The sequence below is a fragment of the Lineus longissimus genome, chromosome 9 (genome assembly GCF_910592395.1).
Source record: "Lineus longissimus chromosome 9, tnLinLong1.2, whole genome shotgun sequence".
Classification (NCBI taxonomy): Eukaryota; Metazoa; Nemertea; class Pilidiophora; order Heteronemertea; family Lineidae; genus Lineus; species Lineus longissimus.
The window spans coordinates 15,605,877-15,632,558 of NC_088316.1; the positions used below are offsets into that span (position 1 = coordinate 15,605,877).

The 26,682-nt window shown below is 39.6% G+C and overlaps 2 protein-coding genes across 10 annotated transcripts in view; one reads left to right on the forward strand and one right to left on the reverse strand.

The window, feature by feature from the left end:
- The window catches only part of LOC135493265 (neurobeachin-like), an 87,845-nt gene extending 72,198 nt beyond the window's left edge, over positions 1 to 15,647 (reverse strand). For 5 of the 7 annotated variants that reach the window (XM_064780409.1, XM_064780408.1, XM_064780413.1 and 2 more), the window contains exon 1: positions 15,367 to 15,647. In XM_064780409.1, coding sequence (XP_064636479.1) covers positions 15,367 to 15,525 — 159 coding nt within the window. In that variant the 5' untranslated portion in view covers positions 15,526 to 15,647. Of the gene's footprint in view, positions 1 to 2,450; positions 2,682 to 6,532; positions 6,593 to 15,366 lie in introns of those variants that run through there. The other 2 variants (XM_064780412.1, XM_064780410.1) reach the window with 2 other exon arrangements.
- LOC135493266 (septin-11-like) lies at positions 4,966 to 26,390 on the forward strand. Of its 3 annotated transcripts, none has more exons than XM_064780417.1 (10): positions 4,966 to 5,116; positions 17,015 to 17,162; positions 18,093 to 18,206; positions 18,492 to 18,573; positions 18,771 to 19,029; positions 19,386 to 19,475; positions 21,741 to 21,837; positions 21,998 to 22,154; positions 22,930 to 23,062; positions 23,391 to 26,390. In XM_064780417.1, the coding sequence occupies exons 1-10, from the start codon at positions 5,075 to 5,077 to the stop codon at positions 23,577 to 23,579; spliced, it is 1,311 nt and encodes a 436-aa protein (XP_064636487.1). In that variant the 5' UTR covers positions 4,966 to 5,074; the 3' UTR covers positions 23,580 to 26,390. The 3 variants fall into 3 exon arrangements, with proteins under 3 accessions (XP_064636487.1, XP_064636484.1, XP_064636485.1); XM_064780414.1 differs by lacking the exon at positions 4,966 to 5,116 and adding an exon at positions 12,709 to 12,903; XM_064780415.1 differs by lacking the exon at positions 4,966 to 5,116 and adding an exon at positions 15,857 to 15,996.
- Positions 26,391 to 26,682: the final 292 nt, after the last annotated feature.

Below are 26,682 nucleotides of genomic sequence, written 5' to 3' on the forward strand. Positions count from 1 at the left end.
TATAATCTAGTACCCCAGATTCGTGCAGATTACATCAAAACAGTTGAATTGAATTTCAAATAGAAAATTGCGAAGAGGGTAATTTGTTTTTATTTTGCAACTTCTAGTGTTTAGCTAATCTTAATACAAATTACAATATTAATTTTATTACACAAAGCATGCAAAACAAGAGAAACAAATTCATGCAAATGAGCCAACATTATCATTATGTAAATTAGATTAGCTCATCAATATCAACATCTGCAAATGAAAGGTAATAACACAGGATTAGTTCCAAGTCTTGAGAAAACTTTGTTTCACTTTTTAATCAGCAAAAACCAATAAATACAAGTAACACTTTTTACAATTCCCAGCATGTCATCCAATCTTACACATAAACCAATGGGGACAGGAAAACAAGTTGTTCAGAATGTAAAACTTTCCTAATCCCTACACTGTATTTACCTCATAAAAAATATTTGACGGAACAATATTAAACAAAACCTGCACAGAAAAGTAATTACCACGGAAAAAGCAATATCAAATATACACTAGACAATGTACAATTTCCTCACTTAGACATTCTAGTTTGGCGATCAATATGTGAAGATGTCCCCATACTCTCATGTCTCATGTAATATGACAAAGATACGTTAAGAAATCTAATCACAATATTGCTACTCAGCGCACATGCTCTGCGGCAATTGGATATAACTGGATGGCTAATTGTAGTGAGGAACAATGTGTAAAACTTATACTCCACAACACGAGACCTAGCTGCCTTGGCAAGAAAAGTCAGGCAAAGAAAAACTGGCAAAGGTGGGGGGAAAGTGTTTTCTCAAAACTTCGTAAATTGCCTTTATTCGGTTTGAAGGCTATCATAGTCGAACATATCATCAGATAAGCCCTGTTGCTAATGGTTTTCATACCATCTGCTTTATATATTTGGCTAAATTATCTTCAAAGCCCTGTATATGACAAGGTGAGTCACCTAAATCATTTCCATCTAATTCTAATTTTCTCAATTTGACGACATCATTAAACATTCAAAAGCAACCCTCCAGCACAATTCGAACGATATTGAAGAACATCAAGAAGAACCATTTGCACAATCTAAGTAGAAATTTAATCTGAACCTTGTCATATTCTCTATTCTTTATTATAATGTAATATCCTCACCAAATCATTGAGATCATTTTTTTAACGATGACTAGGTTTTCAATATAACATGGATCTGCTGATTTACGGTCCAACCGCATTTGAAGCACGTCAACTTCAAATTCATCACTTGAAAAAAAAACCACTTTTAATTATTTATTAAGATTGGTTATTAACAAATGGATTGGTAAAATTGGAGTTTTAATTTTTTTTTGCTTTTGTGGAGTGTGGGGTGCAATATGGTGTATGCATCACGTGATGTCATGAAAATGTGAATGGTGAAGATGAAGATTCCATGGCACCACTTACATGTACCACAAAAACCAATGACCGGAATATCCAGAAATCGAGCACAGAAAAACCAATTCTACACCCGCCACAAACCATTTACCAACTTATCAGGCAATATGTCTCAATGTGGTTCCAGATAAGGTTGCCGTTGGTCCACCAATATAGGCTAAATCACCCAAAGATTGATAATCAATTTTCAGGTTTAGATTCCTGGACCCAGCTGTCGCATCCGAAATCATTGAAGGAATCATCGCCAAATCTGCTGAATTAAAACTGCGCTTGATTGAAAATTATTTCCTCTGATTGAAAGGTATTGTGGAAAGTTCTGATTCTGATTGCTTTGTCTAGGTTTGGGTTTGTGAGAACTGGGAATTCAATTGAAAGACTTCAGCAAGAATATAAGAACTTCCATTTAATCCATTTTTGAATCAGTCCAAAATAAGATGACCTTACTCAATCCAAGATGGCCGCCTAATTACCTCCCACTCATCAATACATAAATCATTGCTTTAGAATTATTAATCACCATATTGATGGACGTCCTCTTCATCACTTAGTACATAATAGATGGAAGGAGAGAGATTGCCTTAGTTACATGTATGAATATGGAACGGGTAGTATTGTATGTACAGTAGAACCTCCCTTAGCGGACACCTCTCTATTAAGGACAACCTCTCAATTAAGAACACTAGGTTTGGTCCCAAATTGGTTGTTTCTATTCAATTTGACCTCTCTAATCAGGACACCTCTCTATTAAGGACAACACTTCTCGAGGGTGTCCTTAATAGAGAGGTTCCACTGTATTTCTGTTGTCATTTCAATCCTTTTCTTGTCTCAGCAATAACCATCAGGTACGATAGGTCCAATTAACCTTCGATCACATAACAAAACGAGTGTTGCATGATGTTAAGGGTATGTCATACAAGGCTCCTCTGTAGCTCCTGAACATGAAATGGACCCTCTGAAAGTAACTCAGAAACCTCATGAAGATCAGATTATCATAGTGTATAAAATATCATTACCTCAAAGATACTCTTCGGATGATCTTGTGGTACTCTCTCATGAACTCTATCCATCCTCAACTTATGTTATCCTTATGACATTCTGACACGGTTTTCCTCTTGGCTTAGATCACCAGATCCTGCATGGTGCTATAAGCCTTGGAGTAACTTTGCTCTCTTCATGTTTACATAACTCTGATGGTGTATATTCAACAGATACCATCGTAAAAGAATCCTCTGGACATGGCCACATCAAGAAATGTTAACTAATTATGAAAATTTGAAAAGTTTGAAGAAAGCTGCACTCACAAATACCATGGTATAGTCTGGTTGCTTCCAAAAGTGTAATCACCAAGGGAGTTTATAAACAGTGGAACTCCTGGTCCAAAGAAAGCACAAAATACCAGAAGGGGAAAGCAATAGACTTTTGTAAAGTGGGCAGCAAAGCCACTATAAACCAGCAGGCGGGCTTCTGCTGCAAGGAGCATCAGCACTAGTTCAGGTAGAGAGCCAAGAAACACCTGCCTACCCAACGCATTTAGGGATTGAGATCCAAAGGAGAAAGCCAACACCTTCCACCACTTGAAGCCGGTTAGAAACCTGGGAGAACACTAGGAAACAAGTTCAATTCAAATAATCTTCACTGAGTTCAAATACAATTGAGATTCAGCAGCTTGAAAGAGAGTAAACAGAAGAAACTAGGGACTACAGGCTTTTCACATTCATTGACTGAAAGAATCCAATTCAGTGCTGTACCCCTAACTTCGCAGCAGTGCAAAACCATAGGAGGAGGAAGATCACGAACGATGTTTGCTCCGGATGGAGCCAATGAGTCAAAAGTGAATGACCACAAAAGAAAGGAAAATGGAGATATTCCAATGAATACAACACTATAACCACTTATCCTGCTCACGATTTCCTTGTCCTCTGACTGGTAGAAATATACTACTGCATCTATGATTACGGCCTAAGGCCTATTGTAAGTTATAGAGATACATACTCCAACTCCAGCTGTTCTTCCCTGTCAAGACAGAACCTGGAAATGAACTTGCAGAAACAGTTAACACAGAGTGCAAGCACATCGCCAAAGCATGTAAATGAGGTTGTATATCCTAGCAAACTTTGAAGGGGAGAAGAATTTGAAAATCTGAGAGTAGAACCTCCTTATAATATTATAACAGCCCACACAGCCACAGTAACTGAGAAAGAGAAGATGAATTTGAAGTTCCAGGGGATCCATATATCATGCAATGGACCTGAAAAACCAGAAGAGAGAGATGACCCTGAACAAGTCCATGGTCCTTTATACAACACACACAGACTACACAGCACTTGAAATGATATTCACCAAACGAAATTGAGCCAACTACTTGAGGGCTACCAAATAGAGTAATGTTGAAAAAGAAGAAGAGCGAAGATTTCCAGACGGGATTCACCGACATAAGGCAAGATTTTTCAATAACAATTTCAGCAACTCCTTGAAACCTCTTCAGATTCATTCATAATGCAAGTGAAGCCACTTCCGGGAAAGTTGGATATTGGCATCTTGCAAGTGGCTCAAGTTCGAAGTTGGATTTCAATATTGAAGCAATCTAAACCAGACAGTGCTGACTAGCTCAAGTTGTATCAGATAAAATAAAGAGAGGCTGTGGGATTCTTCTTACATTTCTTCAAAGTAGTTGCATCCTGAACCTCAAAGTTTATACTCCCTAACGTACCTGGGGGATTTAACTCTTGACGAGATGTAAAAGCCTTGGTGGCCAACAGGAGGTAGTTGCGGCATATGATACATAAGACAGTGGTCTTCATACCCAGTAATGAACAATCGCGAATTCTGTTGAAACTTATGTAACATAAATGAGGCAGAAGATTCGCCAAAGTAGCGTGGGAGGCTATCAAGACCGATCTAATGAAGAAACGGCACATGAAACGCCATGTCTTAATGGTACGTTAGACGTGGAGTGTCCTTCATATACCAGTAATGAACCAAAAACGAATACTTTTGTTGCTTCTGTATAACACCAATAAGATGGGCAAGATGCCGGAGTAGCACTGAAGATGATCAGGAACTGACGGAACAGCAGACGGTACATAAAGCATGGCGTGTACTTCATAATGAAACAATAATGCATTCTTTGGTTACATGATGTAATTCAAATAAGACAAGAGACACAGTAATGAGTCCAGTCTTCAAGAATCATAGAGTACACTGATGAGCAGGTATTGTATCGGATGCTGTATCAGTTGTAATTGCTGTTGTAGGGTCAATATCAGCAGTCTTGGACATCTTATTTAGAAATCCTATGTCTGCAAGGCGCATATTTCCCAAAACATGAGTAAGAAGTCACTCTGTTCGTGCAGTAGTTTGAAAATATCACATGGATGCAAGCAAATATCCAATCTTCATTCCAGCAAAATGACAGGCATTGTATGCCATCTGGGTCATGTTGGACAAGTGGAGGTAATCATTAACTTCATCAACAATTAGAATGCATTTTGATGGTGTTCATTATTATTTCAGTCATTTCTCATTCCTCCAGCATAACTAGTCCAACATACTAGTCGCAGTAACAGGGTGAGAGTTGTGTGCAAAATTCACAGTCGCCAGCTGCAGGCCTCGATATTTCACTTTATGCTGAATCAAGATGTCAAGAGGGGTCGGACTGCTCAACCAACTCATTCATAGGGTAAGTTCCTATCATCATTCTGACCATTACGTCCTTCAGGGTGACAAGGGGCTGTGATAAGTATCACATATGTCACAATATTGGTGCCTGAAGAGTATCAAAAATATGCAATGAACTTTCCCTTATCGAACACCTCTCTATTTTAAGGACACTAGTTTTGGTCTTCAATTGGTTGTTTCCAGTCAATTTGACCTCTCTAATCAGGACATCTCTCTATAAAGGACAATACTTGTCAGTCCCGAGGGTATCCTTAGTAGAGAGGTTCTATACTTTTTTGGTGTCATATTGCACACAAGACACTTGATTTAATTGGTTCCAAATCAATTGGCAGCCACCAGACGCTGAAGGACTTGATGAAGGATGCTTCTCGCAAACCACCTGTTGTAACTTTCTCTGAAGATAAGTAGCCAATGCATGCAACATGGACCAAATAATAGGCTGGACATAGTATGGATATACCAACATGCACGGCAGTTACATTTTACATCGGTATACTACAGTATGGCCTTGTTAAGAAAGTGTTGAGCAATTTCATCAACTCTGAATGGCAAGAAATTATCCTTAGAAACAGACTGGAAAGTATTTTCAGCATTTGTCGGAAATCTGACAAAAATCTTCACCACAGCCACATAGCCATAGGAAATCGCTGACTTTGTCTTCACCAGCAAACCTTTGATAACAAAGTTATCAGGAAAAGTGTGAGTGATAGTCCATGACCTTTGACCATGAAACTGTCAAGGTCATTCAAACATTAACCCATCCTTCCTGATGACAGGATAATAGCGGAACAATCCCGATTTATGAATTCAGAGATAAAAAGACACAAGTCTGATAATTTCTATCTCAAAGTCAAGAGGATTTATAGCGGAAGCCGCATTATGTCTCTGGTGAATTTTTTCGGTCGGAAGAAGAGGTGGAGCGGGTCTTCGTCACCCAGCATGAGCGGCAGTTCTGCAGTTAGTCAAAAGCCGAGTTTTCGGAGTATGGCTGGGTACGATGATTCTTCCCCCACACCCGTCAAGAGTAAAGAGGTGGATAATTCTGGTAGTAGTGGGCCGAGCAGTATCATCACCACCATAAGACGTTGGAGTACCAACAGAAAGACAGTGAGTACAGCCTCAAGGATCTGTCATTTTGTCACAAAGATTTTCAATGTCATTACTTTTTTATGAAGATTTGACTGAAGGACAATTCATACTCCTCTAAGACCTGTATGCAAGCAAACTTCGGTGTCAATTTTATTCTGGTTTCTCGTCTAAACTGACTTTGTGTCCGTCAACCAACTTTTTGTGAGTTGACACAATTCAACACTACCAATGGTGACTTTACCATCAGACTGCATCATGAGCATTCAAGCCTCAAATCTTGCAATATGTGAAAGATATAGGCGCAAACAATCTGATCAGGTATACATACCTGTCTTGCTTCTGGAGAGAGTTGAAGGCTCATAGCGTTATTCCCATCGCCATCAGTCGGAGCCTGGCTGACGATACCGCTAAAACTCTCCGCCGCAGAGTTATCCAATGACAGCATGTTTGGTGAAGGCCAAAAATCCAAAGTATGATAATCCAAAAATATTCCGATCTAAATAAGCCCGTGAATAGATAAGCTTTCACAGAAGCAGCCACAACGATGACAGTTGCCCACTGATTCTAAATGAAAATCTGAAGAAGGTCGATTAAAAATATTTTCACATCAATCAGAAATATCCACTTGATGCATTTCATGTATTGAATATCTTTGAATCATCCAATTATCCAACTGCTTTTGATGGGATTCCTGTCAACCCTGTATCATGTCAGTCCAAACACTGCAATCTTTCCCAGTTTAACAGTGTAACTGCAAGTTCAGTCTTCATCCAGTCAGAACACGACTCTGACTCAGCTCCATCCACGAGTTCAATCACTCAATTCTCGTTGAGTTGGTAAAAGGGTTTGGAGTACCGCTCTTTACAAGAACGTCCCATTCAGGGAAACAGACAACATCAACCCAGTCAATGAACACAGTAGCTTCTTCTGACCACCTACACTTGTTTCGACAACTTGCCGGCTCAAGTAACCAACAAAGAATCTATCCGCAACGTCATTTGCGAAAATGACAGAATCCCATGGCAATCACGTTAGGGACAACCTCATCACATGAATCGAATGACCAGACAGACACTTGTCGTCGCGATACCCTCCCAGTGTTAAAGGTTATGCGGAAAGAGAATATAGACGATCGTAAATCTAATCTCGCTGTGGTGATGACATCACATAATCAATCAGTATGACCCTGGGTGTACATGTTCACGGCAGACGGTCATCAGCAGACGTGAGCTTGAGTTTCCATAACGTACTGCACCCAAATTGTGTTGTACAAGAACAGTACTGTACCAAATGGGTGTTGTACATGAACAGATCTGTACCAGTGGATTGTACAAGAACGGTACTGCAATTCACATGTGTTGTACACAAACAGTATAGAAGAAAATCAATCAGTACGATCCTCATGTACATGTAGATAGCAGACTACCATCAACAGATGTGAACTCGATGAGAACAAGTCTCAAAGTGAACATGGTCACTGCACCATGTGTTGTACATGAATGGTACTGTACCCAAGTGTTGTACATGAATGGTACTGTACCCAAGTGTTGTACATGAATAGTACTGTACCCAAGTGTTGTACATGAATGGTACTGTACCCAAGTGTTGTACATGAATGGTGCTTTTCCTTGTTTGTCTGCTTAGCACTCACATATTTGACAAATTTCATCACGCATACTTCTGCGGTTGGGCACCGATAGAGGTTATCCGTCTTGTTTCAGGTCATTAGAAGTTCTGACAAGGTACTGATACAAGTCCACCATCCAACATGATCATACATCAGAACAGGATTGAAGAAGCAATGCCAAAAGAAGCAAGAAAATATATCACACGTGTTCTTTTAAAATGTCCGGTGAGAGTTTGTGCGAGTCAATATCTTATTGACACAACTGCAATATTTCAATTACATGTCATCCGTGTAATCCTATTTGGATCGTGCCGAAGTCATTCATCCTTTTCCTCAGGAGACAAGACGAAATGTCAGCAAAGGACAGATTGACAAGAAAGTCGGGGAAACGACTTGAATTGTCATGCATCACAAGAGGAACCTGATCAAAAGTACATCCAATAGTGTCAATGTTTCAAAGGCAATGACTGAAATAAATCCACTCAGTCAAATCAGCAAGACTCAAACAATCTCCTTTACAGAATTCCAGAGGTGATTTCCATTTATCATAAGCCCAGGAACTCCATCATCATCGTCATAGGAAAATTCTCTTCAGTCACTTTCAGCCCAGACTGGCACAGCCTCCTTTGGAGAATTCCTAAGGCAATTTAACTCCAGTGCACCTTACTTTTCATTCATCACGCACCACGTGGCCTAAATCCTGAGAAACATCTCCAAGTCCAAGTGAGAAAACACCAATGACTGCTTCATGGGTTAGTGCAGTCGATACTACTTCGTCAAATCAATACCAGAATGCACCACACCTGGTCAGGAGAATCACATGTAGTGCGATCACAACTGTATTCTATCGCAGACAGACCCCATCAATTGACTAAGCAATTACAGCGTCGAGAAATATCGGCAGACAGAGAAGCAACGCCCGCCCATTCTGCGCTGTGATCAAGATCATCGTCTCGGCAAATCTTTGCCAAGTTCAGTGAGCTCAACTGCAAACTGGATACAATTAATTTTGATGTTCAAATAACTGAAAAGTCAAGCGGTTTTATCTCAACCAGGTGTCAGTCAGTTCTATGGAAGAAGCAAGGTCGGATGCTGTGCTAACAGCAATTCGTCTGCTTTTTAAATCGAAGCAAGAATTCCACTAAGATGGCGCGGCCGTGATATCCTTCATAAAGTTGCTCTCAGACGAAGATCTTTGGAGGGCTTGTCCACTGCATGCTTGAATAACTGGGCTATTGACGTTGCCTTTTACTTTAAAACTCCCAGCTCAAATATAGCACATTCGTTCCCTTAATAGCGAAGGCTTCGGCAATGTCGAACTCATCTGCATCTCTCTCTCAGGGACTGATTTTAAGCTGTAACAAAGACTTTTGAAGTCATCAAGCGAGGCTGAGCGCTTTCTTAAACAACATTTTTGATTGATACAGTTTTTCTTTCAGTTGCCATAGTAACTTCACCAACATGTACAATATTGTCTATAATGACCAGAAAGGCCAGTAGGCAAAGACAATCAACGACAGAACATGCCCATCTCCCAAGTGGATTGACAGTTTATACAATAATCCCTTGTGACATGCCAACACGGACACAGTTCAAAGGGGTGACAGACTCTTCAAGCTTGAGATAGCAACTCGTACATAATGAGCACAAACATCGATGCAATGTACAATATTCTGAACACGTCGTACGATGTAATCCATCATTCTCAAACATGTAATCACATCTCAAAAAGAACGGCCAAGAAAACCTCGACGCCGACTGCAAGGAAGGAAATTATTCCAAAAGGCAATACAATAGCTTGGTACACAGACATAATTCACCATCAGAAAGTGACGTCAGAATCAGCATCCGCTGATGAATACTGATTTTTATTGCATGTCCACATTGGTGGAGGTAATGCCCACAACAAGCAGGGTTGCCTACAGTTCTCGGTTACGTGAGCAAGATGCTGGTTAAATTCTGCTGATGGCTTGGTAGGCAGACATCATTTTTGCTGGCAATTTAAATGTGGCCTGTGAGAACCTGCTGATGGTTATGATCAACCATTCAACAGCATTTGCTGGCATAGGGCCATCATAATTCAGTGCCATGTGCTGTGACAGTCAAGTAACAAACTGTCCTCTCATTTCATCACCTATCTAGACCCTAAAGTTTTGGATCCACTCCCACTACCAGGTCTCTGGGACTGGGGAGGATACGAACGGAGTACCTTTGATGGTTTTGAACATTTATCAACTGGCATGCACCGTACATGACTGCACCCCAGAGATCCAGAATCCACTCAGGCTGTTCAGAAGTCTCGTCTGGGCACAGTTTATGAGCTTTATTAGCAGTCACTAGGTTACCACAATGTCGGCCATAAATTTCCTACCGGAATGCTGTTGTTGGTAAAACTTGCATTCATGTCCGCACTGCCCCCTGTTTGAGGAAGTGATAAACTGTTCAAAAGCAAACAGCACCAATTCAAGTTCAAGAGAATCCTTTGCAAGATTTGACAGAGCTGTTTGGCCACTTTTTCCAGCAGATGATAGTCTTCCAACTTGGTGAAACACTGTAACTATTGTGTCATGTGTGATGATTCCGTCAAATTACTCAAAATGTAACAGTAATAGCTTGAAGAGCCTATATGTGGTGGATTCAATTTTCCACTTAAATGATCCAGCTCAGAATGACTACCACATTGAACACAAAATGGAATTTCTCATTTCACTTAATAATGGAATGCACTTAGTTGACGAAATTCCTTTACTTCAATTTCACAGACTATAAACTCAACAGCTACTAATGTCATTTCCGACTATCTACATTCAATTTCACTAGAATTATCGCGGGCAGGCATACGTTATTCATAGTTTACATGCATCTCACACTTCTCAGAAACAAAGTCACTCTTCCGGAGGATGATTTTTCAATCTTTGCAAGAGAGAGAGTATCTGAACGCAAACCTGCTCTGAATATATACTGGCGTAAGTAATCCACTGAGTTTTAATACACTTGACGGAAAGTGGTAAATTCTAAATGTCATGAAATATGAGGGAAATGGATGTCGGCATAGGTATCATTCTCACATCAATTCGGCAAGTATCATTCATTCAGATCACGTACAAGCATGTATGTTCAAGAATATAATACAGGAAACCTGGGGTGGCAGATGACAAATACAGTGTCACTGTCAGGCATCACACAGGCTGACAAAACCAGCAATCATGTCAATACGATCACCAATATTTATAGATACTGTTGATGGAATTGAGAGCCCCAGGGGGTTCAGTCTGGAGCCAAGGATTCATGATGACGGGATCAGATTATGAAGACATTCAATCACATATGAATGTTTGATGATTCAATATATCAAATGGTCATCAGATGATGTGGAGCGCCAAATTAGGAAATGTACTGTCCTGGACAAAAATGATCAGTTGGCTATATCACAGCTTTGTGGAGAGGGGAAAAGGGGATACTTGTCCCCACATCCGAATATAAAAAGGCTCTCATCCAGACTCCTGATAACTCATTTTGGCTGAATTGCCACAAACTAACAAGACGTTACTGCTCCCTATGTTCAAACCTGAGAGACATTAGCACTTTAAAGCCTCTTTTCTGTTAAAAAGCAAATTAACCAGATGAATCTCAGTCTAAAATACAAATGAAGTTAGCAAACTTTCTGTTATGAAACTTCTACCTGGATATTGATAAAATATCTCCCCTACATCATATCCAGACTTGCTGCAGCCAATTTAATGCAGAATATTGTCACACAATAAAAACAGTCAGATGGATAATGGCAACGTTGGGTTGACTTGGTGATTCTGATACTTCAGTGAATAGATCGTTGATCTTCAATAGGTTTTACATTATTAACAAGCCACTGGTTGCAAAACTAGCGCTGCATTTTGCGCTGGAAACCTGCGGGGAATTATTCTGTGCTAATGCTGTGTATGTTATACAGGTGGGAGAGACATCCTTTATTGGTCGCTTTATTGATTTCTTGATATATGTACATACGCTAATGACCGCTATGCTTTCGATCTGTACATTCGCTGCAAATAGTTACATGAAAAGGCAGTTATTGGCATAACATACACAACTGTATGCCAGGATTTAGGGAAAATGTGGCTATTTGCAAATGGCTATGCCTATGAAAATAATAATATGATATGGCATCCAGGCTTATGGTCAATATACTAATTGCATTTAAACAAACAACTCAGTGAATCCATAGTTACAATATTGACTGAGTTGAGGATGTAAAACATAGCCCTACACTAGATAGATGGAAAAGTTTACAGCTAGTCTATAGCTAGTGTCCACAAACACATCACTCATGTTATAACTGCATCATCAAGGCTTGATGGACATAAAACATGAAGAGTTTCATTGAGATGAAATCCATTATAAAAACATCAGACCATAACATTTCTGCTAGAAGTTATTTTTGAAAGAGTTAAATTCAGAAAAAGTACCCCTTTTTCATCTCTGAATAATTTGATGCTTTGCCTCATTGGAAAATAGGAAATGATTCTGATTCGGGACATTCCAGGAGTTCTGGCAACCGTCCCTGACTAACAAAGTGAATCAACAAGAGAGCAGCGCTCTTGGTTCCATAATGAAGTCAGACCGGAGATATTCCTCTGGCTGACTCATAAGGTTACTCCATAGAGACAACACAGGGTTCGCCGGTACGGCGCTAAGACTCTCAATTATTGAGCCGTCTACATACTAATGTACAGTTGTACTGTACAAGAGCCCGGCATTGTGTGGTACCGGTACTGAAGACAGCCAGTTCCATACGCCCAACATAGCTGGAGCAGCTGGGTACATGTAAATGTACATGGATTCAATTAATCGACAACGTTGGAGCTAAAATCGTATGGATTCTATAGTAGAAGACAATGTTAGATACTGACGTCGTGTCCAGAGGTCTTTGTTTACGTCGGGACAACGCAGTTGTGCACATTGCCACCTGCTTCCTCAACATTTTCTCGTATTTAGTGCCTGTGTGTAAGTGTGAACGTCTCCAGCTGAAAGTGGAAGAGATGGACAAGAAGCGACCTACCCCTGTACCACGAGAGGTAAGACAACCTGTTGCCAAATATATTCTGCTTCATGTTCTAATGTATGTACCCTGAATGTATGGTGTGATCCCAGTGTCTATGTCAGGGCTTGTCTACTTAGTAATGGAAGCTGGTCCATCCAAGATTTTACCTTCCAACTACGGATTTGAGGCAGAGTGCCAGAGATCTTGGATTAGACACTGGTCCACAAGAGGCGTTGACTGGCAAATAAGTGGAAAATAAGGGTTGCAACACATGTATTGCTTGGAGACATGGCTACAATGAATCATGTACTGATGTAGCTTGGATTGGAATACAGGACACCACCTTTCCACGCTTCCATGGCTTTAACTGAGCCCTACATGTCCTCGTTCTGATTGGAGGCAGGGGAAGCAAGGTGAAGTGCCATGCACAAGGACACCATTATTGATGAACATGTGGGGACTATTGATTGGCCTTACAATTTCATATTGTACTGATACATGTATGTCCATACTATGTAGATTACATTGAAGGAACCACCATAACTTTAATCCTACATACCTCTCCCCTGTTGCTATGGTAACTTACAGTTACACCGCTATAAGATTCAAACGATTTCCATTAGAACAGAAATGGTAAGGAAAGCCAATGTTGACATTAGTCATTTGCTATGTTGGACATCCACTCCCACCACACCCATAATGGTAGAGACAGGCTTTAAGGGACTGGGGATGGGGGACACCCTACTATCACTTGGCTGTCCCAACAAGTTTTCCAAAACAAGTTTTGAGCTGAAACAGTACATGTACATCAATCAAAATCATCAATTGAGAAGAGCAGAGCATTTTGATACACATGAAACCATCCATTCAATGTAGAACTACATGACCACATGAGTTCATGACACATATACACTCTACTGTATTGTAGTATCGGTACTCAAGTCTCAAAAGTCATTGATAGAGAGCACAATACAAATAGTATGCAGTCAATAGCATTACTAGGTCAACCCAAACATAAAATTTGTTCTAGCATGTCCACCTGGATATTTTGACATACCTACATGGTCATGTATCTCATTCACTCAACATGGTGAGTGTACATGTTGTCATGTAGGCCCCAATTACTCATTTCATCACTTTTGAAGTATCTTCTGCACAACTTTTTCACCGAGACAAAGTACATTTACGTCCAGTAGGCCCGCAGACAATTCATTCAATATGATCATACAGATGACCTGAAAAATCTAATTGCTTTTAAAATGATGAGCATTTCAGTAAACAGCGAAGTAAGATTTTATCAGATTATTTCAGTTCAAAAGGTAACCAGACACAGGCCGCACATGATGGACTATTGGACACATCAAAATCCATTTCCATCATATTTGAATAACAACAGTCTGACACTTTGTCAAGATAAGTTGAGATTTGTGGTCAAGCCAATCATCACTTAAGGTTTTGCAACTTTTTCATCTGTTAGGATTATGATAAATGATAAACTTCTACTCCATCATAGTCAGCGAGGACAACTTCATCAAGTTTGATAGTCAATTTTACATGTGTATATTTACATTGGAAGGGTTATTTTCTGATGGATAGTCAGTCAAAGTCGAAGGCTGAGCTACACTAGTTAACACTCCCTGTGCTGTCTTCATCCACTTTCTGGACAGGACAAGAACATCCTTAATTCTGGACAGTGGCTGGGGATTCAGGTAGTTGTACTAAATTTGGAGCTAAATGGATCAGCAAAAGACATGACCGAGTGATTTCATGTTATGTGTATGTATGAACATGTATGTAGCTTGATTGAAAGAATAGTTTCAAAACTTAAAAATCATCCAAACAACAAATGTAATAACATTGTGCCATTGTCTTCATTCTTGATAATCAATAACAAAAGGCTAGGCCTATTTTTTTTAAAAAAAGAAGTGGATGAACAGCAGATCAGAATCTTCCACTTTTGTAAACAGAGCTATAAAAGGTCCATTTAAACCCCCCCCCCCCCCCCCGGAATTCCATCTCCACAGGTGCCGTTGGGCAATACTGGACCTTAAGTGGATGAACAGCAGATCAGAATCTTCCACTTTTGTAAACAGAGCTATAAAAGGTCCATTTAAAGCCCCCCCCCCCCCAGAATTCCATCTCCACAGGTGCCCTTGGGCAATACTGGACCTATATTGCTAGAGACATCCATCATGTTTGTCTAGTACATGTAGTAAGTCACAGACACTTTTGCATCAGACTCTTTTTCTCGCCATTCACAGCACCTGTCATACTATGTCACATAATGAAAAATCTGAACAATGACACCAATGCACCGACACTGAAACTAAAAACAGAGAAAGGCCTCAAACGAGGGGGTGTGGCAACGTATGTCAAAACAAAAGCTTTACACATTCTACTTCTTGAATCTTCTTGTTTTTGACTTCAATAATTCAGCTGAAAATAAACAATGTTTACTGTAACAGAGTAAACACGACACAACTGTATCAAAACTCACCAGATTCAAAACAGTGTCCACAACATCATTATCTGCCACCTGCCCAACTTCAATCAACCCAATCAAGAGCCCAAATTTCAGCTGTGAGTTGCCGGGCAAGTTCAGCACGTCTTCTACCGTTTTGACATCAGGAGATGCCTCTTCTTTTTCTTTAGACATTTTCTATGTTTTCACCAGAACATGCACTGGTAAAATCAAGTATTTACTTCCACTGCAGAATGTAATTCCAGGTGAAAATATTTCAGCGAAACAAAAAATTTTATCACTCGTCCGCCATGATGGCTTGGTAGGACGACGGAGTGACGTACACGAGCGCCTACCATTGGTGGATATTTGCCCTTGCCAATTTAAAACTGCATTTAAAAATTCACACCAAGTGTTCTCTTGAACTAAAGTACTCTAGGTCCGTATTCTATTGATTTTATTGGCAGGTTCGTGATTTTATCGTAGATCGTAGATAATTTACAGTGTGGGACCGGAGTAAATCTTTGACTTCCGCTTTTCCACTTCCGCCATTTCTGATTTTCTGTGACAAAACTTATGAATAATTAATTCTACACTCCCAAAATGGAAATTCCTGCTGGACAAAAGCTCAAAATGGCCGCTGGAGCAGAACTACAGAGAGCACCGGTAAGATTAGACACCGAATTTATACAGAAATGGGCTTCAGGTCATGATTAAACTGGTCTCAAAAGTGAGGGGTGCTGCTGAATATTTGGTCAAGTGTTCTAAAAATAGATTTTTGCCATCTCAGATTTGGCAAGAAGAAGCCAGCCATCTTCATTTCTATCTGTCAGTGTCATTTCCTCGTTTCGTTTTTGTACTGTGTACAGTAACATTTATCAGTACACATTGTCAGTGTAGGCTACACATGCATGTATCAATACTAGTGATAGATGAGGATTAGAAATTGAAGGTGGATGATGTGGACATTGATGAGACGATGAGTCACCACCGAGACGCGAGAGTATTTCTATCTTTTTCAGAAAGCCCGAGGCGAAAGGAAGCTCAATTATTATACAAAAAAGGCTTTCTTATCATCTTCCTTGGAACCTGAAAAGAATGAGATTAATTGAATCTTGCTTTATAATCATTGTTCAGTATCTCCTTGCCTATTTTCATTCAAGTTTCATCAAAACATAATTTGTACGTAAGAAACATAAGGCATTGTATAAGAATTTCAGTTAATCTTTTTCTGACTTTCATCACTGTATGAGTCACGTGATTTCATTCTCATCTAATGATTCGTAAAACAAAGGTCTGCTCATGAGGAGCAGAGGAAAACCATATGGTCTGTTGATGAGTCATTGATGCAACTGTTTCATATCCTGAACATGATGAGTTCATTGTACAGACTACATAAACATTCTAGCCATGCTAAACTTTGGTTGTAAGTAAAGTCCATAATTTCTATGTTGTGAACTTCTTCGTCAAGTGGAGTAGTAATTGAAAAAGAACCAATAGTTCCAAGAAACTTAAGGGTTCAGGGTAAAAAAAGTGTTCTGCATGATGATGAGACAATTGATCAATTTGTGGCCCTACAGATCAGCCAGCCTCCCTCTCAGCCAGTAGAGACTTATCATCTAACGACGATTTTGAATGGCTTCTCCTCCTGCATGCTTCAAATTTGCTGCTTTTGTACTTTTAGAGACCACCAGTTGGCGCTCCGAAGCAGGAGAAGTCAGCCGGAGCCAGGTCCTGCAACCTGACTGGCCATGTTGGGTTTGACAGCCTCCCAGATCAGCTGGTCAACAAATCTGTCTCACAAGGATTCAGCTTCAATGTTCTGTGTGTTGGTAAGTAAACTGAAGTTCTTCTCTTGTCAGACTGCTCTTGTCCTATCCCAAGGTTTCCATGTCATATGTCTATATTTCTCTTGAGACCATTACTGAGCACTATGACCATGCATGACCACTCAGTCTTGACATGTGTGTGCTTGAGTCACACTCTTGCCATTTAAATGATGACCCATTAGGCATTAGTACTAGGCCTACAGTTGAGCAATTAATTGTTACTACTGTTTTTGCCTAAAATACACTTGTTTTGTAATATATCATACATGACTTTGGTTGTGGCTATGGCCTCCTTTCTGGCCATTGGATTTGAAGCTGTACAATTTTAAGCAAAACAAACACTCCTGTAACAGCCTCAATGCTCAAGCTTGTCGAGGTGGACTGTGTTACTTGGGTTTCCCTTACCTGTGCTATGGCACAGGTAAACGATTGATCGACATTGGATCTGCATGAGTCAAAGTTGACTTTAGTGCCAATGTTTTCTTTGCAGATCCATGTGTCAGCCAGTAGAGTAGAGATCTTCAGTTATACATGTAGAATCATTTCTTTCCATGTTTTGCCAGTGCCCATTGAAGGGAGAAGCCTTTGCCAATTTGACTATAACTTTGAAAACAATAGGCTGTTTTACCTCTAGAACAAAAAGAAGTTGGGTGTAAGCCTATTTGCTTAGCATGATTGTTGCACAGTGGAACCTCCTCCATAGTGGACACCACTCTATTAAGGTCACCCTCTTTATTCAGGATTCTACTTTTGATCCCATACTGTATTGGTTGTCTCCATTCAATTTGACCTCTCTAATCAGGACAGTCCCTCTCTAGTGAGGACAGCACTTGTCAGTTCCAAGGGTGTCCTAATAGTGAGGTTTTTTAGTACTGTTGCATCCTGTGTGTGATATTGCCTCTGTAAATGTCTGTTTGATGTTTCCACTTCCAGGTGAGACTGGGATTGGCAAGTCTACATTGATGGACACACTATTCAACACACATTTCGATTCCACTCCATCTTCACATGATCTTCCTGGCGTCAAACTTAAAGCTCATACATATGGTAGGTTACAATTGTAATCTCTGATACTATCACCTCAGAAATCGGCAAATCGAAAAGGAGGACTTGATGTCCAGACCCATCTTCTGAAAGCGACCTTGAAATAGTATCTGTCTTTTCTGTCCCTCATTAAATGATGTGGATTTTTTTCAAGTGATTGATCAATGATGTTTTATTTTTAAATGCAATGAACTTTCGATGTGAATACTCCTTTCAGTGCTCTGGTTGCTTGTTGTGAATAGTGATTGATCAGACAAGTTTTTGGAAAAAATCTTTTCATCTTTTCAGATCTGAAAGAGAGCAATGTGAAACTGAAGCTAACAGTGGTGGACAGTGTTGGGTTTGGTGACCAAATAAACAAGGCAGACAGGTAAAAAGTGAATGGAGTTGGGTCGATAATAGACAGTAGAGTCTCCTTGAAGGTTGTATCATGGCTCAAGAGTGAGTCCCTGGGCAGAGATGGTGCCTTTGCTAAAAGAAACAAACTTTCATTGGTCTTCATCTTTTGCTCCAGAATGAGCATTCTTGTATAATCATTTATCATTGTGTTTACACCCTTCTTTTCAGCTACAAACCAATCGTGGACTACATCGACCAACAGTTCGAGAACTACCTCCAGGAGGAGCTGAAGATCAAGCGCTCACTTCATAATTATCACGACAGTCGCATCCACACTTGCCTCTACTTCATTGCTCCAACTGGCCATTCGCTCAAAGCCATCGATCTAGTCACCATGAAGAAACTCGACAGTAAGGTCAACATCATTCCCATCATTGCCAAAGCGGACACCATCACAAAGAATGAACTCCAGAAATTCAAGTCCAAGGTATGTGCCTATAGCTTAGTTTGTGAGGTAGCGATATCAAACGGCCACTCCATTGTAACATTACAAGATACAGAGTAAACTCCATAAGTTCAAATCCACAGTAAGCAAAATTGAATTTGTTCTAGCTGCTTAAGAAGGTATAAGTTTGCTTTCTTGGCAGAATTCTCTTCAAGGCAAACACATTCTCAAGGTACTGACAAGCCACCATATGAGTTTGTCATCATTTGTCAGGTTCGGTGGTAAGGACTTTTATTTGAATTCAATACATCCCAGAGAATCTAAATCAAGAGTAGTCTGAACCTTGTCAATTAAAAACATTGTTATAGAAATGGATGGTAAATTTTCTTCTGTTTCAGATCATGAATGAGCTGACATCAAATGGAGTCCAGATCTACCACTTTCCCACTGACGATGAGACAGTCGCTGAGCTCAATGCTACAATGAATGTAAGTGCAGTAATGGACCTACATGAAATTATACGATTCCTAAATCTGTGTGAAACTATCCAGTGATATGAGAACTGTTGGTACCAGAGGAAAGTTCGTCTCAAGATCTTCCAGATGAATACCCGTGTCACAGGGTCAAAACAGATTTGAAATGTTCTCAATAGTAATTTTAAGATCGAGTTGACTAGTTTGAAATATTTGCTGATATGATATTCATTGTCAGTAGTGGAAAATTTTACCAAAAGGTGGGTCCTCTGCTTTGACCCCAGTCCTGAAAACATGCCTGTTTTTTGCCGACAGGAGGGAATATCTGAATAGACTGAATCACCGAATGCCCATACAATATGGGTTCTCTCTTTGAAGCTCTTGGGGTGCTCTTTCTGAATGGTGCCAACTCATGCAGGCCCCCAAACCTCCCCGAGGTGTTAGGGAGTCTCTTCCCTTAATTGTTTACCTATTCCATAAAGTCTAGCAGCAACATACTGTGTTGTTTATTTTCTTCTGTACCTTGAGTGACGTCTAATCTGCCTCAGTTCTGTGGTATACCCGTTCAATGTCCAGTGATTTCTGAGTACTTTTCAAATAGAAATGTCATAGTGTGCTGCATGAAAAATTGTGTCTTTTGGTTGTGAGTTTGGTTGTAGACAGGTAGACACTTTTTACTTTGGTGTCTTGTCATTTTGCTTTGCATTTTGAAATATCAACACCAGTATTTATGTAACTGGCATCAGTGTGACTGCTGCCTCCTGGTTCACTGACACAGCACCGATATCATAACAGCATGATGTGAATTCCTTGTTGACAACCTACATTTTGTATACTTATAGTAAAGTAAAGCTTCTATTATATGCTTATGTCCTTTTAAGAACACTTTCTGACTACTTTGTGGTAGCCAAAAACCCCATTGATGCTAATCAATAGAGCACCCCAAGAGCTTCAGATTGAGTTTGAAGCAATTTTCAGTTACATTGCCGTATGCATGCCCATGTACTTGTCTTAATGCATTTTTCCTTTGTATTCAGGAAAAGGTATGATTAACTGACTAATGTGTAGTTAGTTGGAATCCACTGGACAGGTCGATGTATAAATGCGCCTTTGCAATTGGTTTTACTCGCTTTGGTTTATTTGAACCTTTGAGGACTGCAGACATTTCACTGTTTCTTGCTTTAAGATGCATATTCAATTTCTGCAACAATGCAACCTAGGTTGTCAGTGCGATTATTTGCCGCCAATGAGGGGTCATTATCTAGTGAAATAGAATTAGAACTTATTCTCATTCTCACATTCTAAAAATATGAATAATCTCTTCAGTAGCTGTGTTCTATCAGTCCTTGAATGTTTGATTAATGTAGTTCTTGTCCTGTCCCCCTTATTTTTCTCTTGTCGTGTTTTTATGCTGATATGGGCCAGTGCCATTTGATATGAAGACGTTCCAATCATGACCTGTACGTGATCCATTGTTGATACAAACTGTCATATCGAATTGACTTTCTGTATGCATAGAGAACAGCTTCTATCGACAACACTATTGGAATACCTGTTTTCCGTTTGCTTCTTTCTGTTCTGTTATGTCTTGCCTGTTAACATATATGTGTTTTAACCTAGTTTAGAACAGGGGTGTAGTGGTTTTGTAAATCTGTATTCTTCATGTATGCTGAATTTCGTTGCTTCTTCTTTTTAATGACAATACTCAGAAAAGCATGTTAAATGCCGGCAATTCTATTGCGAGATTTTGACTGTTCGATTCAAAGTGGCAAGAAAAGGGTAAAAATAGAAATAGGAGAAGAATAAGCCATGCAACCCTGTTTCTGAACTCTTGTGTCTCCCACACCATTATTCTATTCTAACCGAACTGGATCTCCTGCCTGTCATGTGGTACCATACTAACATGATGCAGCTATTGCCCTAGATCTCAATTCTGCCTAACCAATAGATGTAATACTGATGTCTCGTTTCTTTGTCCTGGCCTTTGCATGTTTTCTTCCCATCTGTCAGGATTATGAGTTTTGGTGCAAATGTGGATGAACCCCAGTCAGAACTAGCAAAATGGCTTATTGTGTCAAATCACTAACTTAAACTTTGTACATGACAGTATCCAGGGGGATTGTTCTCAGCTTGATTAGGTTTAGGAAAATTAAAAGAATTGTATTAGACTCAACATTGCTCCCAGGAAACTGGAGCTTTCAACAGAATTGTGTGCGGCTTCTCATTCAAACATGAATGGCAAAAATTTGTAAATGTATTTGCTCACATTGTTCATTGCAGAGTCAGCTGCCATTTGCTGTGGTTGGTAGCATGGATGAAGTCAAGATTGGCAACAAGATGGTGAAAGCAAGACAATACCCGTGGGGGACAGTGCAAGGTACGATATACATGTACTGGACGGCTTGAGAATACACATACCCCTCTCCATGTACTCCGGTAATTGAAGTTTAAAATATGTACACAACTTTGATGAACAGGGCTGCTGGGTGTTCTGAAGACATTGCACATTGATCATGACTTTTTAATGTGATTTTTAGTTGAGAATGAGAACCACTGCGACTACGTCAAGCTTCGTGAGATGATGGTCAGGACTAACATGGAGGATCTGAGGGAGAAGACACACACGCAACATTTCGAGCTGTACAGGCGTAACAGGCTCACGGACATGGGCTTTGCTGATAATGAGTCAGCCAGGTAGGTAGAATCGATGAGTAGTCGGTTTGTGTATGAAACTGATAGCTGCATACTGGATAGAGCATCATCTCTCCAGCATGCGACACCAAGCCTATGGCTGTGGAGTTCATATCCTTTGCAGATGTTCAAGACTGGCAACCATCAGTGAGAGATTTGTCATGAATTTGCCTACATGACCAGCCCTCTATGGAGACAATGGACCGCTCTGAAGAACGACCAACTTTATCATAAAATCAGGTCTTCAGGAATCCTTTAAAGAAAGACTGTCCCAGTGTACCTAGCCTTTGTTTAAACACACAGTGGTATTAACCAAGTCCCTTTTGTTCTATTTCTTCTGTACTCCTCAACAATTATATCCTGTTCTAGACCCAAACAGGTCTATCGGAGAGTGCGGCACATGTTGAAGTGCATGCACATGTGGAAACTGTAAGGGTTCCTATCTCTAGATATTTAGATATTTAACAAGTTTGAATACTTCACAAGCAGTAATCAGTACTAAAAAAGCACCACTCTTCCAAATCTAAATTTTTTTCTACAATTCATTTTTTGCCATCCACTTTTATTCAATAACTTCTACTGACCAAACTACATATTTTGAATATCTTTGAATGTTTTTATTAACAGTTTGGCACTAACAAATATTGATGAAAAAAAACAAATTTGGATATGGTGCATGGTGTCCTTTCCATTCCTTACGACTGTAACAATTGTAAAAATGAGTTTGAATGAACCCTCTTTGATTATCTAGTTGTTAACTTGGACATTACCCTTGCAGCCTCCAAGAGACGTATGAACAGAAGCGTCAGGAGCACATGGCTGATCTGCAGAAACGCGAGGAGGAGATGAGGCAGATGTTTGTTGTCAAGGTCAAGGAGAAAGAGGCGGAGCTCAAGGACGCAGAGAAAGATGTAGGTCCAGGTTTTAGCTGTTTAATAGTTTCATTGCTTCTTGGGCTGGATCTGCCAAGTGTATGACATGAATGATACCTGTCTGTAAATATGATACCAGCACGTGGCCATGATTGATTTGTCAGTTTGATTTGTAATAGGACCAGTTCCTACTGCGGTAGAGATTATGATGCTGTTGTAAGCATACGTTTCTTTAAAGACCGCCAATTTCCTTCTGGGTTACAAATCTCTCGGCTTGCTTGAAACAAACAATTGGAGTTAAATGAATTGATATCAGTATTTGAATCCAATTCCTATCCATCTTTCAATTCGTCACTGTTATTTTCAGCTGCACGCCAAATTTGAACATCTCAAAAAGCAACACGCCGATGACAAGAAGAAGTTGGAGGATAAGAAACGATCGCTGGAAGAGGAGATCAACTTGTTCAACAAGAAGAAAGCCGCAGCTTTGGCGGCGCGGGAACAGGCACAACAGGCTGCTGCGCAATCGGCCACGATGAAGGGCAAAAAGAAGTAGACACTTCAAGCAATATTTTAATCTCTCATCATCTCAGCGCAGAAATATCCTGTGTATTTCTGTTATCATTTTATCGTAATCATGTATTGTATAAGTTACTAAACCAGCCGTCTGTCTCAAGCTGTTGTGGCATGGTATCCTTCTGATAATGAGTATTGCAGAGTGTTTTAGAATTTGTCACCCAATTTTCAAAAGCTTCCATGCCGCAATAACAACTTGAGATGAATTTAACTTAAATATTTGTAATGTGTAGTATGTGGTTCTCAAAATTATGTCAGCAGAATCAAGTATTTTGGCAGAATAGACTGACACATCAATAAAGACTGTTTCTGTTCAGTTGAAGGAGCTTTGGATCAGTGCTGGTGCATGTAGGTCTTGCCCTCAATGTCCAAAGTTACTGATCTGAACAGGCACAATGGTGTATTCGTTATGTAAACTTACATGTATGCATGGTTGTATGAATTAGGATCAGATCTAGGGTTACATTGCATGATTAGCGCAAGTACTGCCAGTAATGCATTGTGCTTACGTCCGGAATCGTTACACCATGAACAGTCATAAGGTCATTTTTCACAAGTTTTTTTCGTTTAAAAGGACTGACAGATGGAGTAGAGATCAGTTTTGCGGAAGATTTCAAAAATGTCATCGACTGATGACTGTATGAAATGAATTGGATTGGATTTTTAATCAAAACTATTGCATTCATTTACTTGTATATCATAACCATTTCAATGAGATTTTACGACTGTCTGGTGATTTCAGTGAATTGGAACCTGTCATGCAATATACCATAACCATATCAGTGTTGTCATGAAATGTTTTTTATCAACGAATGTGACTGATTACGTGGCTCTAGACTGCCTGGCACCTTCCAGCTTCAAGCCTCCCATTCTGTTTTGACCAATAGGTTTACATGTGACTTCACTGTGGAAGTCAGATTCTGATTTTGATTGACTTGGCGAAGCGGTGAGTCATTGGTGAGGAGAAAATGCCTTTCATGGCTTTGTTTGCTGATGCCAGAGGTCCTGGAGCTACATCAGTCACAAGCAAGGTAACACAACAGAGAAATAATCTAGGTGCAGATCTTCTATAAGGAATCTGTCTTCATTGTATAGTCTACATACTATTGTACAGTACCCTTGTGATGTACCTGTGTATAGGGGAGCACTGGGATTTGCAAATGCCAAGTGATAGTGTGCATTGAAATTTAACAGAGTTGGCCTTGAGAGTATCCTAAGTGCTGTAACATGTGTGATTCAGGTATTTTCCAAGAACTGTTTTCAGAAAGCAACGTTGTATCAGATACCAAGAAGGTATCGGTAATCTTTTGGCATTTGCACGCTAGTGATTCTGCAGAGATATGGTAAAAGTTTTCATCATAACTTTTTACCCTGTAGTTAAATTGTCAGTATAGTCAACTTGGTTATGACATTGTAGTCTTGTATGATTTTGTGCCAGTTTTGGTGACCTCTTCAGAGATTCACTAAAAAAAAACATTTAGAATTCCTCGTTCATAAGTCTTGAGAATGGTTCTCCCACCAAACTACATGTAAATGTATGTCCGTTGTCTCTTCGTCAAAAAGGTGCTGATGTCTTTTCAATATTTCAAATAAAACAATAATAATGCCTCTCAATGAGCTTGCACTATGCACATCAATTTTGACCTATGTCACCTCATTTGGAGCCTCAGTCAATAGGCATGTGTTCATTTTAAACCTGATCAGATAATCGAACGATAATTTTAGAACTAATTCATTTTGTTCAGTGTAAAGCTGAATTGACCTTGGTCTAATTTTCAGATTTAGTGACCATGTGTTCCTATCACAAACAGCTGAAACTGCCAGTTTTGAAGCTTTCTTAGAAAAATTGTTAGTTTGCATGCATTCACTTTATTTGTATGTTTGAGACGACCTTGAATAAAGTTAGCTTCGTAGTGCAGTGACATAGTCTTCATGATATAGTCCCAACTGATTATATGTAACCCCTCCCATCAAGGCAGAGTTGAAAGTGGCGACAAGTATATATTTTCAATGTTTTAATATTATCAAAGTAGGTATAGCATCTCACGAAATTAGCCAAAAACTCTACCATACTTTTGGTGTTTTTCCCCGCTGCTCCTTGCAGTTGTCATAAAGATGGCCCACACAAGATGTAATCTCAATTCTGGGACTCAGAAAATTTTGCAGTCTGACTTGATCTGTAAAATTAACAAGTGCAAAATGTAAAGGAAGGCAGCTGCATACAAAACCTGACACATTCTTGTTCTGGGTTACAGTATATATGAAATACCCTAATAAAAATAAGGTACACTGTTGTAATAAATAAGTGGTGGTGGTGATGTTGTCAATATGAAACTGTCTGTGAATAATCCTCATAATTTATCGATCAAATTTTTTATTGAATTTTGTAGCTCTGTCATTATAATACATTACCTGCTATGAGTGTGTACTGTTCTGATCAAACTATTAATTCTCCTTTACGATAAGCTTCTATGTGCTTATGTTGGTTTGATCAGGTTAATAGACCCTATTTCCAGAAGGGGTGTCAGTGTTTGCAGTATTCTAGCACATCCACTACGCTTTGTACTACAATGTACACTGTGTTCATTAATTTCCAAAGATGGATATAGAACAGCTGGTTTGCCATTATTAAGAAAAAAAATAAATTTCAAAGTGTTTTGAGAAGATTGCAATCACTGATATTTACATAATATGTCTGAATTATATTGCTTTGATGTCCTTGCTTCTAGTGCTCAGGCCTGTCTTTAACAGCCAGTCAACTTTAATGTAATAAATTATGCATGCTTCCTTAAAATAATGAGTTGTTGTGAAATTTAATCCAGATGTGGTCAGTACATTGAGGTGTCTCTCAAGGACAGCATTGTCCATTTACGACGTGGATTGTGCTTATCATCTGAAGGAAGATTTGTCCCACTTGGATGGCTGCAACTTGTCATCTCAACAACATCGCAATTGATCAAGTCAAGTCACACAAGCACCTCGGATTAACTTTCAACGACAAAGGAACCTGGGACGAACATATCCAGTCAATCGTTACGACCGCAAACCGCAGACTTGGCATACTACAAAACATCAAATACAAA

Excerpts from the sequence above, each read along its gene's own strand:
- LOC135493266 (XM_064780414.1), top strand. The coding sequence starts at position 12,724 with ATGTTAGATACTGACGTCGTGTCCAGAGGTCTTTGTTTACGTCGGGAC. Across the intron at positions 12,904-17,014 it reads CTACCCCTGTACCACGAGAG|AGACCACCAGTTGGCGCTCC; the intron begins GTAAGACAACCT and ends TTGTACTTTTAG. Across the intron at positions 22,155-22,929 it reads GCTGATAATGAGTCAGCCAG|CCTCCAAGAGACGTATGAAC; the intron begins GTAGGTAGAATC and ends TTACCCTTGCAG.